The sequence below is a fragment of the Sinocyclocheilus grahami genome, unplaced genomic scaffold (assembly GCF_001515645.1).
Source record: "Sinocyclocheilus grahami isolate Dianchi unplaced genomic scaffold, SAMN03320097.WGS_v1.1 scaffold848.1, whole genome shotgun sequence".
In the NCBI taxonomy this organism is placed as follows: domain Eukaryota; kingdom Metazoa; phylum Chordata; class Actinopteri; order Cypriniformes; family Cyprinidae; genus Sinocyclocheilus; species Sinocyclocheilus grahami.
The window spans coordinates 1,070,004-1,086,952 of NW_015506027.1; the positions used below are offsets into that span (position 1 = coordinate 1,070,004).

Genomic DNA, 16,949 nt, shown 5'->3' on the forward strand with positions numbered 1-16,949 from the left:
GTGTGTGTGTGTGTGTGTGTGTGTGTGTGTGTGTGTGTGTGTGTGTGTTGGGGTATCTTGTTCGTAAGGAGGAGGGTGTTTTCAAGGTTGCAGAGGCTACACAAATGGCCTTATTTCTTAGCCAGCTGCACTTGGTGGGCATGAGCACACATACACAAACACACACAGTGTTTTACTCAGAGGGACAGGTGGTAGGCTAGTTTATATTGGATTGGTTTGAAATGTAAACTATGTTTATGAAGTTACATTGTGAAACTGTTTTATTGGTTCCCCTCTGGATCCTGAAAGTGAAATATTAACTCATAAAGCGTTATCAAAATTCCATTTCAGGAATTTCAAATATAAGCTTTTATATATATAAAATCTTGTTGTGTTTCCTTATCATTTTCAAGATATTAATCTCTCTTTATTTCTTTCTTTCAGACCTCTGCTGTAGACAGAGCAGGTAAGTGACCTCATGTGGCCTCACATGACCTCATGTTTTTTATCGTAATCTACATTGTGGTATAAGCAATGACAGAGCAATACAGCATGGAAAAATGAAAAAAATTATAAATAAATAATACGATGTGATAATATCATATATGGCTATTTATGCATATCATATTTAGTTGATGTTTTCTATACTGGATTATCACCATTTTATCAGAGTGAAAAATCGTATAACCTATAAAGTGACCAGAAAAATAAAAACTTTTGTAAATCCTAGTCAAATTATGCATACAACCTTACTTTCCCGCATAAGTATGTCAACTGGTGGCACTGGATCTGTCTTAAACACTAACAGATGTTCAGTCAGACGATGAGCTGCCTGATATCAGAACAGAGAGCTGTGGCTGGAAATTGAAGATTATTACTATAGTGATATATATCTAGAACAAACTTCTTCATTCCCTTATGGATACATGGCCATTTGCTGGCTAAAAGAGTTGCTTTGTTGGGGCACAGCAAAGCATTTACCCTGATGTCGGTCTCACCCTTAGGCTAAAGACAAACGTTGCATGCTAGCTATTAACAAATAGCTGTTAGCCATTCGCTGCTACTCATGTGGTCTTTTGATGTATGCCGACTTCTATATATCAACTGTGTTGTACCGTTGGCCTTTTTGTCATTTGTTGTTTAAGTTTTGTTAACTGAAAGTTGTTTCTCAGTTACATCAGTGCTGCTACACTCTTCACACAACATGCCATAGTGTAATGTTAAAACTTTCGATTGCCATGTAAAATGTAAATCAGCACAACTGTTTTCAACATTGATAATTATAAGAAATGTTTCTTGAGCAGCAAATGAGCATATTAGAATGGTTTCTGAAGGATCATGTGACACTGAAGACTGGAGAAATTGAATGAAACTTCAGCTTTTCCATCACATGAATAAATAACATTTTAAAATATATTAAAGTAGAAAACAGTTATTTTAAATTAAAATGCATTAAACATTAAAAATAAAAATCGTATCTACTTCATAATTTTGATTGGTAGTGTAAAAGCTTTCAATATTTGAAAATGAATTTCACTGTGTGAAAATGATTTACATCCATGCTTACACAAACCATGACTGATCCTTAGATGTCATTTCTATTATTACTATTGTTGTTTAATTATTCGTACCACGAACCAAGATAGTAGAATCAGTGTGCTATGGATGAAACATGTAATGTGTGAAGAAAAACTAATAATCAAGGTGAATATCACAGAATATGTTTATGCAACACTGCCAATAAAACTTCAATGTTATGAAATTATGCAAAAAGTATGAAAATGTTACTAAATGTTGTGCATTTATATTACAAGCTACAAGTGAATGTAATTTTCAGCACAGAATGCTATTAAACACAATATATAACTGAGATGTAGTCTATATGCACTGCAAAAAAGGCTTATCTTAGTAATTTTGTCTCGTTTCTAGTCAAAATGTATATAAATTCTTAAATTAAGGTGCATTTTTTTCTAGAAAAAAATGCACTAAGATATTTAGTTCCCCCCCCCCCCCCCCCCCCATGTTGTGCAAGGAAAGTGATGCCCATCTGGGCATCATTCCGTACTGTACTATCCTTTTCCAGACTGGGCTAAAACTCAGCAGGGTTTTGACAGGAGCGAAGGGAAACAAAACACCAGCAGCAGTGATTTTGAAGGTGTTTGCATATGTTTCTGTGTGTATGAATGAGATAATTTATGTTATCTAATATGAGCTCCATGGCCATGAAAGCCTGACATTGTTAGTTTGCATTCAGGGTCATTTTAAGGGGTACGGGACACCAGAATGGAGCATTTGGCTGCATTGAGTGCTCAAGTTTCTTCCTGAGGTCTTCACTTTTCCTTGCTTTAGTGTAGACAAATGGATGTGGCAGGAAGATTTAGCTTTTTAACCTTGTAAAGGCATCTTATCTTCAGAAGACTATCTAGGGCCCTCATATTGGTTCACATGAAGATGTAGCCGTGTAGAAGAACCCCATGTTAAGGGTATTTTTTATCTGTGTGTATTTACATTTACATTTAGTCATTTAGCAGACGCTTTTATCCAAAGCGACTTACAAATGAGGACAATGGAAGCAAAAAATGTTGAAATCAACAAAAGAGCAATGTTATGCAAGTGCTATAACAAGTCTCAGTTAGCTTAACACAGTACATGTAGCAAGTTTTTTTTTTTATTATATAATAAATAAAAAGAAAACAGTTAGAATAGAAAAAGCTAGTGCTAGAGGTCTTTTTTTGCTTTTGTTAATTGTATAATAAATAAAAAGAAAACAAATAGATAAAATACAACAAGATTAGAAAAGCTTGTGTTCTTTTTTTTTTTTAAAGAATAGAATTAGAATAGAGAGTGCTAGAGTTAGAGGGTCAAAAAGAGATGGAAGAGATGTGTTTTTAGCCGATTCTTGAAGATGTCTCAGCTGCTCGGATTGAGTTGGGCAGGTCATTCCACCAGGAGGGAACATTTAATTTAAAAGTCAGTGAAAGTGATTTTTTTTTTTTTATTCCTTTTGGGATGGCACAATATAGTGACGTTCACTTGCAGATCATTTATATAAATGTTTAGAAATATCATGGACCGGTACAAAAACTTCATTTTGGTATAATGATGCATGTATATTTGAATTCAGTGTGAATTGTTATTTGCACTTTAATTAAAATATAAAGTAGTCAAACATGATATTCAATTAGGGGAAATTATTGCATGTTTCCATCTTTTCTTTTGATGTTGTTGGTTAAAAATTAATGACTCTTAGTTGACTCTGCTGCTGATAATTACTACAATATATTTCATATAGATTTTGTAATAATAGTTAACAATAATACAATTTTGATCAAACTGGCAGGTCATTAATGTTGAATTAGCAGTTTTTATTTGCAGTTTTTTATTATCTTTGACAGCTAAAAGAATTTTGGGTCTGTAAAATTGGTAAAATATATATTTTACAAATTGAACTGTTTTTTATTTCAGTATATTTTAAAATATAATGTATTCCTGTCATGAGAAAGCAGCAGTCATTACTCCAGCCTTCAGTGTCACACAGTCCTTCAGACATCATACGTAATCACTGATTTGCTCATGAAAAATGTGTTACTATCGATATTGAAAACAGTTGTGCTGATTAATATTTTCATTGAAACCATGATACATTTTTCAGTATTCTTTAATGAATAGAAAGTTAAAAAGAACGACATTTATTTAAAATAGAAATATTTTGTAACAATGCAAATTAAAGACTGCTGTCACTTTTGATCTATTGAATGCATTTCTTTCTTATAAATGTGAAAATGATTCTATACAATCAATAATGTGCTATTAATAAATTTTATCATTTGATTCAGTCCTTTCTCAGCCAAAACATGTCTTAATAGTACCACAACTGTTGGCACACATACATATTTCTTATACCAAAAGATGGAAGGTGATTACAGTAGTCTGTGAGGAAAATGTAAACCCTTACAGTTTCTCATAGAAAGGCAGTGGAGGAAATGAAAGACACAGTAGGCGGTTGTCAAAGCCTTCGCTCCCTCACATTATCTTGATTGAAATCCCCTTAATGCTGATCTGGGACCAGGCCTCCACATTTTCACTAACATCTGCCATTATTAAGTGACACTTCAAAACTGATCTCAGGTCTGTGCCTATCAAGCGCCACAATAACCGCTCATTCTTTCTTATCTCCAGTGAGTGCGGTACCTATAATCATGTCGGCAGAACGCCTACCTCTCGGCCTTTTGCCTGTAGTTCTTTGATGTGCGTTCATCCTAGAGCATTCCTGCCCCTATCGCAACCATTCCCCCTGTCACGGCTCAGGCTCTGTGTGCAGAACAATGGGTCCATTGCTCACTTCTGATCTCTCTCCCTCACCTGCATCTGGGGTTGAGCCCCAGCTGGGTAGAGCCAGGTCAGTCCAGGTACAGCCTGGTAAGAAAGGCTTTGGGAAGAGAGGGGAGGAAAGGGATGAATTTTGATGAGTGTTTGAGGAACTGTCAGTGCTGAGATTGAACACTAAATGCCAGCACTGACAAAATTGATCAAAAGTGACAGTAAAGACGTTTATACTGTCACAAAATCTATCTCTATTTATTCAAATCAGCATATTACAATTATTAGTGTCTTTAAATTTCCTTCAAATTTAAACTATATTCAAACAATGGCTGGTTACATAATCTTGGTGGACCATTTATAACCTTAGCATCCTTTAATTTCATGTCTAGGTGTTCAGGAAAAAGGAATGTCGTTTTGCTTTTAAGGGTGGTCAGTCATCAGAGCAAAATTTATGCTTTGTCTATTAATATTGTGTAACGAATCAGCTCATGATTAATATGAATAACTAACCATAACTAGTTATAATTAACTATTCATATTTTAGATCCGCTGTAGATATTTAGCTGACCTCGGGGAAAACATCAACAGCACTCAATTCCCGGCATTCATCCAGTTGGAATAGTACCACCTGACCTTTTATTTGAACTTGTCTGTTGATGGGAGGACATAGAATACAGCACAAGTGTACATGAAGGAAGCTTTCATGGCACTGCTCTCTTCAGATTTTCAGTTAAGGTCATGTTCCGTAAGCATTCATGTTTAATCAATAGCTCACTTACTGAAACTATGATCATGGGACTTTTTGACTGCCTGATGGGACCCTGGGAAATTCCACTTTAGTCATCAAGTGCTCACCATAGTTTCAATATCTGTGTTCTTCAGTCTGGGGGATTAAGATATATTGTTATGGTGGCATCATTTCAAGAGGCTATAAGTATGCTTGGAAAGAGGAAGTTGTCACTTTCTGAGAAAAGTGAGGAAAGTAATTTTTAATATAAAGTAATAAACCAATATTTATGTGGAAAACAAAATTAGAAACTATGAAGACTGTCCTGGTTGTTGTTTTCCATGAAATTGCAGTATGTAAATAATGGCAGGTATTTATTTATTTATTTTCATGAACTACTCCATTAATAAATCAAGCTTATTATTTGTCTAAGGTCATGAGCAGGGTTTTCATCAGAAGCGTATTGCTGATCTAATAAACTGTATTAATTAATTGCATTTGAATACTTTTTTTTTTTTCATTTTTACCAGTGTTGTTATTGTTAACTAAAACCAAAATTATTTAAAAAAAGAATGTATGCTAATTAAAATGAAGCTAAAATAAAACCTAAACATTACATGAAATCTTAAACTTAAAAAAGTACTAAAACTAAAACTGACAAAATAAATTAACACTAAATAGAAATGTTTAAAAAATAATAACCATCAAAAATCATATAACAAAATTACTAAAACCTAAACTAAAATAAATAAAATAAATAAATACTAAAATAACACTAGTATTCATTTATTTGCATATTGTTGTCTGATGCTGACAGTTTGTATTGGTGTAATAGAAATGTGCACCCAGTAAACAACTTAATAAATACATGTAAAGAGAATATTTTCATAGTCTAACCTGCATCATTGTTTCACCTCAAAAAACCCTATGCTGTGTCCTTATCTAGCCAGCGATCCACACAGATTACATTTCCATGCCAATTTTCTGATACGGTCATGCCCAGATGGGTTAGGTTTCACATGAAATGACCCAGCTGACACAAATCAACCCTCTTCTTTGCACATATCCTGTCCTGATCTTATGTTTGTCTCCTCCAAGTTCAGAGGCAATAGTAGCATACCATTAATGAGAGTCTGTATTTCAGAGCTAATGTGTTCTTAGGCTTGTCTGTCATGCTTATTTGATTTTAAGAACTTAATGGCATCCTCAATCCTAGCCTTTTATTTCCCACACAGTTTTATTGGCTTTGACTTATTGGTAAGGAGACTTAGGGTTTGAACAAGAGTACATTCTTGGCCATTTCATCACTTTAAGTCTGTCCCAACCCTCTTCCCCCATCGCCTGCTTTTATTCTACTTCTCCATTTCATGTTGCGTCCTATGACTCCAAGACTTCTCTATTTTACCACTTTGTTTCGTTCATGGAGAACCAGTAGACTGAGCTGTTCAAATTTGGAGAATATGGGCACTTACAATTCCTTGGCTGTTTTCTGTTTGGAAGGCATCTGTTTGAAGTCTGTTGTTCTGTTGGGGGTGTTTCTTCAACTATAGGAAAGTTGGTCTCCTGGGCCTTTTAGGATAGGAACACACATTTTTCACACTCACAGTAGTTTATTTAATTTGTGTACTCTATATGTCCAATGGTGAATGGTGACAAATGTCAAATGAAAATTATGTTAATAAATGTCTGGTAGAGTTGGTAATTAGTGCTCGCTGTGGTTTCTGGCATGCACTCCCCTCAGCATGGCGGCGTGATTATACCATTCCCCATAGCGACCTCTAGAGGATGCAGTTTGAAGTTCCCTTGGAAGGAAACATCTCAGGGTACGTATGTAACCATGGTTTCCTGAGAAGGGAATGAGACACTGCGTCCACTAGTTCCCTTGCCATGCTTCGGACGTAAGCTTCAGACGAAGAAGCAGATGACGTGTTCTCCCGGCACCCTTTTATACTGTGGTCGCTCCGGGTGAGGACATCACAGGCTGTCGCCGGCCAATGTTATTGTCATGTTTAGATGTATGCTTCAGACACCGGTCACACTGAAGGCGTTCCCCATAGTGACCTCTAGAGGACGCAGTGTCTCGTTCCCTTCTCAGGGAACCATGGTTATATACGTAACCTGAGACGTTTTCTGTTAGTTTTAATACAAAATAAACTCCTCTGACAAAAAACATACAGTATAAGTATTTCTGTTTCCTATGTTCATTCTTTTTTTTAGCACTGACTAACTGACTAAATATGATCTGACGCCTTTGTTTTTTTTAGCTGATGTCACTAGTAATCCCCATGTCCATTGCAGATGTCCAGGGTTGTTCCCAGACTGTGGTAAGATATAGGCCTGCTGGACAGTAAACTGTCAGCTGTGCATTGTGAGTTGATAGATTGAACAGGAAATCATCTTTTCAGATTTCTGTAAAGAGCACTTTTAGCCCCATATGTGGGCCCTTGAGCAATCTGTGACCTGTCTCATGATTCAACAGCACAAGACCCAAAAAGGGTCTTATGATGTGACCACAGTTCTATCATGACAACTCTAGAAAGATTTTAGCATGGTAATGGATATAACAATGTTAATGTATTTGGTCTTGGCGGAATATATCTCCTACGCTGCTGAATTGCTGCTGCTGTTGGTTATTGCCGTTGTTGTAGATTATTGCTGCTGCAAAGCAAGTACAGGAACTTGATATTGCCAATACATACGCCCATACAGTGCTGTGAGTATTTAAGACATACTGCTGCTGCACAAGTAGCATATATAATAACCTGTAGCAGATCTATACAGGTGGAGCTGGGGAAGGTGAAGATTTCAGAGGAACTCTGAAAGCATGCTGTGAAATTATCTAGTGAATGCTAACCAGCCATTTAAATGTAAAGCAGCAAGCTCATTGGCTGCGTATGCAACATGAACTAATCATCTTGAGCTAGTTTAACGCATAAAAATATAATCAGTTTGTGCTAAAACCGCATCACCCTGCACCATCTAGAGTTTCATGACAGAACTTGGCATTTTTTTCACAGTAGCATCAGCATGTTTGCTTGTCTGTGTGTTTGGGTGGGGATTTTAATATTCTGTTGATTCCGTAGATGTTACCTTTTGAACTCATTTCCCATTGTTTGGTGTTTGTAGGTCACTGTGTGAACCCAGGTAATTCCTCTGTTAAGAGTATCAGGATCAGTCTGAGTATTTTGGCTGCTACACAATATCATGATGATCCACCAGCTTTCTTTCGCTTATTATGTATCTGTCTCTTTCCATCTTAATAGCATCACCCTAATATATATATTTTTTGTAATATATATATTGTCTTAGGTTAGACAGAGCAAAAGAAAGAGAGTCACATTGATTATCCTAGCCAGAGAGAGGCAGTTGTTCTTCTCAGACGACAACAAAGGCTCCTCATTCACTAACAACGCATTGAACTTTTCATGTTATTGATACAATCACTCCTGGAATGGAATGTTCAGGAGAGATGAATGAAAGAGTTTGGATACATTCCAAAAACGTGTGTGTGCTTATTTGTGTAAGTGATTGAGTACAAAACAGAAAGTAGGGCGAAGTGTTTCCAGACTTCTAACATTGCACATGGGGAGACATCTTGGTATTTCCAAGAAGATTGTGTTTTTATATTGTAAATTATATGGTGAGGGTGAGGTTTGTGCATGTTTGAAAAATTGAAGAAATTCAGATCATTCCCTTCATGACTTATGCTGATAACCAAAAACAAAGTATACATATATACACTCACCCCTAAATATATATGTATACATAGCACTCACCCCTAAAGCTACCCAAGATGTAGATGAATTTGGTTCTTCATCGGGGACAGATTTTGAGAAATTTAGCATTACATCACTTGATCACCAATGGATCCTCTGCAGTGAATGGGTGCCATCAGAATGAGTGTTCAAACAATAATCCAATAATCCAGAAGTGATCAACATGACTCCAGTCCATCAGTTAAAGGGTTAGTTCACCCAAAAATGAAAATGCTGTCATTAATTACTCACCCTCATGTCGTTTCAAACCCGTAAGACCTTCGTTCATCTTCGGAACACAAATTAAGATATTTTTGATGGAATCTTAGAGCTGTCGGACCCTGTATAGACAGCAATACAACTGAAATGTTCCCAAGTCCAGAAACGTAGAAAGGAGATCTGTAAAATAATCCATGTGACATCAGTGGTTCAACCGTAATTTTAAGAAGCTACGCAGGGTCTATGCAGGGTCAGACAGCTCTCAGATTCCATCAAAAGTATCTTAATTTGTGTTCCGAAGATGAACGAAGGTCTTACGGGTTTGAAACAAAGTCAGGGTGAGTAATTAATGACAGAATATGAATTTGTTTCAAGATAAAACGACCTTCACTTCACAAGACATTAATTGATATACTGGAGTCTTGTAGATTACATTAATTTAAGCTAGTCAAAATTTGTTCTAATAATTTTGGATGTCCTGAAGGTCAGAGAATGTTAATTTATATATATATATATATAGTGCTGTCAAACACTTATTTATTATGTATATATAAATACACACACATGCAGTATATATTTTGAAAATATTTACATTCTATTCATATTTATATTCATATAATTTATATTATATATAAATGTATTTAATATATAAACGTAACATATCTTTTTGAAATATGTACATGCATGTGTGTGTATTAATATATACATAATAAATATACAGAGTACACACACATATTATGTAAACAAAAACTTATTTTGGATGCGATTAATCATGATTAATCGTTTGACAGCACTAATATGCTGTCACAAAAACTACTTTTAGAAGTGCTTTTATTTATTTTACACCATGGTGATATGTGCAGGCTTTAGTGATTGAATCTTGGTCTGAATCTTCAAGCGGAAAAGAAAGGAAGAAATTAAGCTTATCTCCTCTAGATTTACCTTGGAGGTCATAAATTAGCAGCTGTGTTTGTGTGTGTGCACGTGTTTTCTGTGCTATTATTAAAGCTTCCATTGTAGTGCATCTCTTAGCTGGCCAATTAGCCTTCATTGCTCGCTTCAGTGGTGCATTACTGGGAATGCAAAAGCACTAATCCCAAATTTATATCCTCTTGGCAAAGTATTCTAAACTCACAGTTGCTACTATTATCTTCAATTATCAACTCTCTTTGAATGCTCATAAACCCAGTCATTTCACACCCCAAAACACACACACTCTGACACACGCACAGTGTACAATCCCATCTTCCTTTTTTAGAAAAATTAACAAAATCATCACTTTTCATATAAATTTGAGCTATATATAAATATGCTTAGCCTCCATGCAATGATTTTTGCTAGTAATACAACTAAGCAGCATTCTAAAAAAAGTGAGAGTGAGAGAGAAAGAGACAGAGAGAAGTTTACTTTTTATTATTTTGAAGTTGTAAAACTTAAAGGCACAGTTCACCCCAAAATTAAAATTGTGTCATCATTTACTCACCCTCATGTAGTTCCACAACTGTATGAGTTTCTTTCTTATGTTGAACATAAAAGTAGATATTTTGAAGAATGCTGGCAATCAAACAGTTGATGGTCCCCATTGACCCCATAGTATTTCTTTCCCTACTATGGAAGTCAATGGGGACCAACAACTGTTTGGTTCTTCTAAATTATTCAAAATATCTTCCTTTGTGTTCAACATAATATACAGTATATGTGTATATATAATATATTTATTGTGCTTACAGTTACAACAGCATAGGTTATTTCCCTGTCCAAAGGTCACGTGTGTTACAGTTGAGCTATTGTTTGACAAGCCTAATCCAGTTCTTTTACGCATTATTTGTTACATAACTAAGAACTTCAGTTTGGAGCCTGGTAGTGAACTAAAGTTTAGAGAAGTGTGTGGATTTGCTAAAATGAGCAAAATTGTACCTAGAACTTAGCTAAACCAGACAAAAGACCATAAAATGTTCCCCCATAAATAATCTTTTTCGTCTTAAAATGCAATTATATTTCTACATTATTGCATTTTTCTGCCATTATTTTGTAATCACAATATGAAAACAGTGTCTTTGATGTGTCCCATTTTAAATGCCATAGAAAAACATGCATGTGGGTGTGTCATCTATGAACTGATTTTTTTGGAAAATATGTGATGCATTGTATATAATTTATGAATTTATTGTGCTTTAATGCAGGAAATTGTTCCCCAGTTTTCAAAGCTAATACTTCAAAGCTAGGAAACAAATATAAGCGTGGGTTGGTACTAGTTGTTGCGTTACACCTTCTTCTTTCAGTTGTGTGTGTAATCTTAGCATAGGACGATTGTATGTGACTTCCTCTCATGTAAAAGTACATGCTCGCTCAAGCAGAATGAATGAATGCGCTAAGATGAATTCAGATGACGTACGTTTTGCCTCCATCAGTTCAGCCACTTAAATGTTCCCAATGCAAACTGACAACATGAAGACAAGTAGCAGCTTGAAGGACACACAAATAGAGCGAGCGAGTGCACTTAAATTACACAAATGTGGCTTTTTGAAATATTCACATTGTGGAGGCGCTGAGGCCTGAGTTGGAAAGCACTCTGTCCCACACACACACACAGTAGCACAGGACTGAATGTGAGAGCATTGCAGTGGGAACTCCCTAATGCACACTGCAGCACTGCACGCAGAACCGGACATGGAGAATGGACTGAGTAGAGAACGACAGACCCGGGAGAGGGGTAAAGGAGGACGAGAATCTAGAACTGAACGAGAACAGGACAAGATGTCGAGGTCCATGCTTCTGCAGAAGAGATCTTTGAGTGAACACATCAGATACTCCACCTGCAGGGGTCTGGATCTGTTTAACAGAAACACACGAGACCAGAGGCTGACAGGTGAGCATGTGAATGGAAGTGGGTGTGGATGTGCGAATGTGCGAATGTGGAGACAGTGATAAAAAAAAAAAAAAACATTTTTCTGAGAAGGATTATGGTCTCTTTATGTCATTTTGATGCTAGATGTGGTGTACACTGCTAAACTTATATTCTTATTCTGCATTTCCGTGTTGTTTTCCAGAATAAATATCTAAACATTCTTAAATCAAGATACATTTGCTTGATGTAAAATGACAATTAAATTTTGTTTTCTGAAAAAATATAAAAATTTAGTTCATACTTCAAACATATCTGTCAGTGGGGTTTAAAAAAGAAACCTAATTTAAGGGAAAACACAATTATTAAGTGAGTTTGTACTTAAAGTAAGAAGAAAATCTATCAATGAGGTTAGAAAAATAAACTTATTTCTAATGGTGAACATGGTTATTTTTCTGACCCCATTGGCAGATATTTGTTTTAACCATAAAGTCACTTGATTTTGTTCATTTTGTCAGAAAACAAGAGTTTTTATCTTATGTCATTTTGCATCTTAATGAATCAATGTTTAAATATTTAACTCGAAAACAAGGTACTTCAGAGAAAGCTATGGTATTACTATTGCACATCCCCCCCCCACCCCTCAAAAAAACAAAAACAAAAATAAACATGATTTTTCTATGATGTTATGTCCAAAATCAATTATGTCATGGTACTTTTTGTATATCATTGCATATATGAGTCTCTTGAAGTTTGCATTATAAATTCCCATTATAGCAGCATCATTTAATGAGATTTTAAGACATTAATGGAGTTTCTGGATACCTTTTTGGGTGCAGTGCACTTTTGAGTTAGGTTAGGTTATCTCAATTGAATCCATAAAGTTGCCCAGAATGCATTATGGATGTGAAACCTGATACTTAATTATAAACTCCAGAGAAGCTAGGAAATGCTGTGTCATTATTGTGGTGTTTTAAAGATCTGAATGTTAGTGCCGGAAATCATTTGTAATCATAAGTGATTTATTGTGTGAAAGATGGATTCACTTTTTGTGGTTTTATATGTGTGCATCTAAGGTCTGGTTTATAGTGCTACCTAAAGACTCTGTGTGCTAAAATGCATTCCCTTTACTTTCTCATGAATTAAATATGTCAGTGAACTAACAGCAGGATTTTATGTAACAGTTCCATGGCTACCTCGACAAAAAAGAAACTCCAAGACAATCTTGAAACCCACCATGGATGCAACAAACTCTAAAATTTTCATGACCAGTAGCAGTGTGGTCTAATGGTTTATTCAATAGTGTGGGCTTACATCCATGGATATGAGTTTATTTGTGCATGGAAAGGTCTGTGCAACCGATCATCTCAACGTCATTGTAACACATACAAAATCATTGAGAGAATGAGTGTTTTAATGCTTACTTTTGTAGTTTTTTTTGCTTCTACAATTTGCTTCTAAAATCTTATTCTTTTAATAAAAACATTTATTTTATGCATACATTTCACAGGTGTTCTTTACAAAAATATCTATCCCTGTAAAAAAAAAAAAAAAAAAAAAAAAAAAAAAAGCTGCTAAACAGGAAACTATTAACAGCTATTTTTTGACAACTTAGGTGGTAATTTTTCAGGTATATATATATATATATATTTTTTAATGTATTTAGCTCAGAGTGTTATGAGACGAGAGACATGCGGATCCATATGCAAGCTTTTATTAAGAGACGTGGTTTTAACAGGCATGGGTCAGACAATGGAAAACAGGTATAATCGAAGGCAAGAGATAAATCCAGGTAGAAGGCAAAAGTCCAGGCAGGGGCAAACAGAGTCAGAAACAGCAAGCAAAGGGTTAATCCAAGATACGTGGTGTGAATCAGAGACCAGGAAAACAGACACGGCAAGACTAAGAAAACTTAAACAGGCTCGGTAAGGTAGCTATCTGCTAAACAGGGATAAACGCAAAACAATATACGAGACTAAAACCGAAAACACGGAATGGCTCGGTAAGGCAGATAACACTTGGGGAGTGAAAATGCAGAACAATACTCGGCGACTAGAGCAGGATCAGGGTAGGTGTTATATAGTGTGTGTAATAGCATTCAGGTGAGCGATGGAGCAGACTGGACAGAAGTCCACCAGGGCAGAGCAGACGTGACAGAAGCCCACCAGGGCGGAGCAGAAGACCTCCACGACGGAGCAGATAGAGCAGGAACCCACCAGGGCAGAGCAGACGGGACAGAAGACCGGCAGAGCATAGCCAGAGACCTCCACGACAGAGCAGATGGAGCATTGGCCCACCAGAGCATGTCGGCAGACCTCCACAGCGGACCAGAGTGATCAGGAACCCATGGCAGGGACTGAGGCCTAGGGAAAACTGAAACATAGGAGATAGACAGTGCATTTACGGTATCAAGGACTGAGGCAGGAAATACAGTGGGCTTATTTCTGGTCTCTTTAGGCATGGCTGACAGTGCATGTCTCCTGGAGAGTGGCTGGAGAGACAGACAGTTCATAATTAGACTCAAGAGCAGATTTAAGACAGACGGTTCAAAGTTAAATTCATTAGTCGAAAGAGGACAGACAGATAAAAATCTGATTCAACGGCAGCATTGACACAAACAGACAGTTCACACTCAGCCTCCATGGCTGGTTCAAACCAGGAAGTGAGATCATAAGCGGTCTCTGTAGCCATGACAGAGCAAGCAAAGAGTTCACAAACGGCCTCTATAGCCGTGACAGGACAGGCAGTGAGTTCACAGACGGCCTCCATAGCCGTGACAGAACAGGCAGAGAGTTCACAGACGGCCTCCACAGTCGTGACAGGACAGGCAGAGAGTTCACAAACGGCCTCCACAGTCGTGACAGGGAAGGACGAGGATTCACAGATGGCCTCCTTAGCCGTGACAGGACAGGACAGGCAGAGAGTTCACAAACGGCCTCCATAGCCGTGACAGGACGGGTAGAGAGTTCACAGACGCCTTCATAGCCGTGGCAGGACAGGCAAAGAGCACACAAATGGCCTCCATAGCCATGACGGGACAAACAGGAAGTTCACAGGTGGGTACTACGGACAACTCTGGAGGTTCTGCAGCGGGTGCCGCCACCTCTGGAGGTTCTACAGTAGTGCCCTCAGGATACAGGGAGAGTTCGGCAAAGGTTCCTTCGACCTTGACATGACAGGTTGAAAGTGCGTTTCTGGGTGCCACCACCACGCAAGGAGCTGAAGCGAGCACCGCCGCTTCGGGAGGTTCTGCAGCATGCACCGCCACCTCTGGAGAAACTGCAGCGGGCACCATTGCTTCAGGGAACACAGCAGCGAGCACCACTACCTCAGGAGATTCTGCAGCTTCAGCCACCACCTATGGAGACCTAATAGTGGGCGCCGCCGCCTCTGGGAGTTCTGTGGTGGTGTATGCAGCCCAAACACACCAAAAAGCAATCCCCATCAGGGGAAACACTTCAGACAGGGGAATTAGTTCAGGAACAGAAGGGTTAGAGTGAGTGGGTTTGGGGATACCAGCTGTGCGTGCAGACACCAGTGGTGTATCCCTCACACTAGATACCAGACTGGGATACCGAAAGACTGACCTTGAAGATCTGGGTGCAACAGACAGGACATGACAAGACAAGACTCCTGACGATCAGCTGTGTCCTGACGAGACTCTGGATGATCAGCGGTGACGTGACGTGATCATGACGATCAACTGTGATTTGACTTGGTTCATGACGATCAACTGTGATTTGACTTGGTTTATGAAGATCAGCTGTGACTTGTCTTGGTTCATGAAGATCAGCTGTGACTTGACTTGGTTCATGAAGATCAGCTGTGACTTGTCTTGGTTCATGAAGATCAGCTGTGACTTCACTGGACTCGGGAAGATCAGCTGTTACTTGACTTGACTCATGACAATAAACTGTGACTTGACTTGGTTCATGAAGATCAGATGTGACTTGACTTGCCTCATGATCAACTGTGATTTGACTTGATTCATGAAGAGCAGTTGTGACATAATGGGGTGCTGTTGCATCCGCCATTTTGCAATCAAACTCCGCTGTCGCCCCCATTTTGTGAGCTGGCTCTAGTGTGGCCGCCATTACACAAGCAGACACGGCATCACTCCATCAAAAAAAAGTCTATTAGCACACAGTCTGGCAAATCAGAATGACACGCAATGTCCAGATACTCTTGAATATAGCCTTCAAGCGGGCATGTATGAAGATCAGATGTGACTTGACTTGCCTCATGATCAACTGTGATTTGACTTGATTCATGAAGAGCAGTTGTGACATAATGGGGTGCTGTTGCATCCGCCATTTTGCAATCAAACTCCGCTGTCGCCCCCATTTTGTGAGCTGGCTCTAGTGTGGCCGCCATTACACAAGCAGACACGGCGTCATGTTTCTCCGCAACCCCCACCGTGAAAAATCCAAAAAATAGCTTAGAGAAGAATGGGGACCCTCATGGATTAATCGTGACCTTAAGGGTTCATTTACTCCATCAAAAAAAAGTCTATTAGCACACAGTCTGGCAAATCAGAATGACACGCAATGTCCAGATACTCTTGAATATAGCCTTCAAGCGGGCATGTACAGCAAGCAAAGGGTTAATCCAAGATACATGGCGTGAATCAGCGACCAGGAAAACAGACAAGGCAAGACTAAGACTAGACTAAGAAAACTATGAAAACTTAAACAGACTCGGTAAGGTAGCTATCCGCTAAACAGAGATAAACGCAAAACAATATACGAGACTAAAACAGAAAACACGGAATGGCTCGGTAAGGCAGCTAACACTTGGGGAGTGAAAAATGCAGAACAATACTCGGCGACTAGAGCAGGATAAGGGTAGGTGTTATATAGTGTGTGTGTAATAGCATTCAGGTGAGCGTGTAATTGGTTTCAGGTGTGTGTAATCAGTGCAATGGAACATGGGAAATGTAGTCCTGGTGATGTGTAACAGTCTGTGTGGTGCGAGAGTCAATATCATGGAAGGGCGACCTCTGGTGGATTTGTGACACAGAGAATGATGCAATTAAAATTATTTATATATATATATATATATATATATATATATATATATATATATATATATAAATTTCTTC

The 16,949-nt window shown here is 37.9% G+C and overlaps 1 protein-coding gene across 1 annotated transcript in view; it reads left to right on the forward strand.

Annotated features, from left to right (window-relative positions):
* The window catches only part of LOC107562932 (rho GTPase-activating protein 7-like), a 141,430-nt gene that overhangs the window by 37,029 nt on the left and 87,452 nt on the right, over window positions 1–16,949 (forward strand). Inside the window, exon 5 of the mRNA XM_016247690.1 lies at window positions 424–445. Within this exon, the coding sequence (XP_016103176.1) occupies window positions 424–445 (22 nt within the window). The remainder of the gene's footprint in view (window positions 1–423; window positions 446–16,949) is intronic.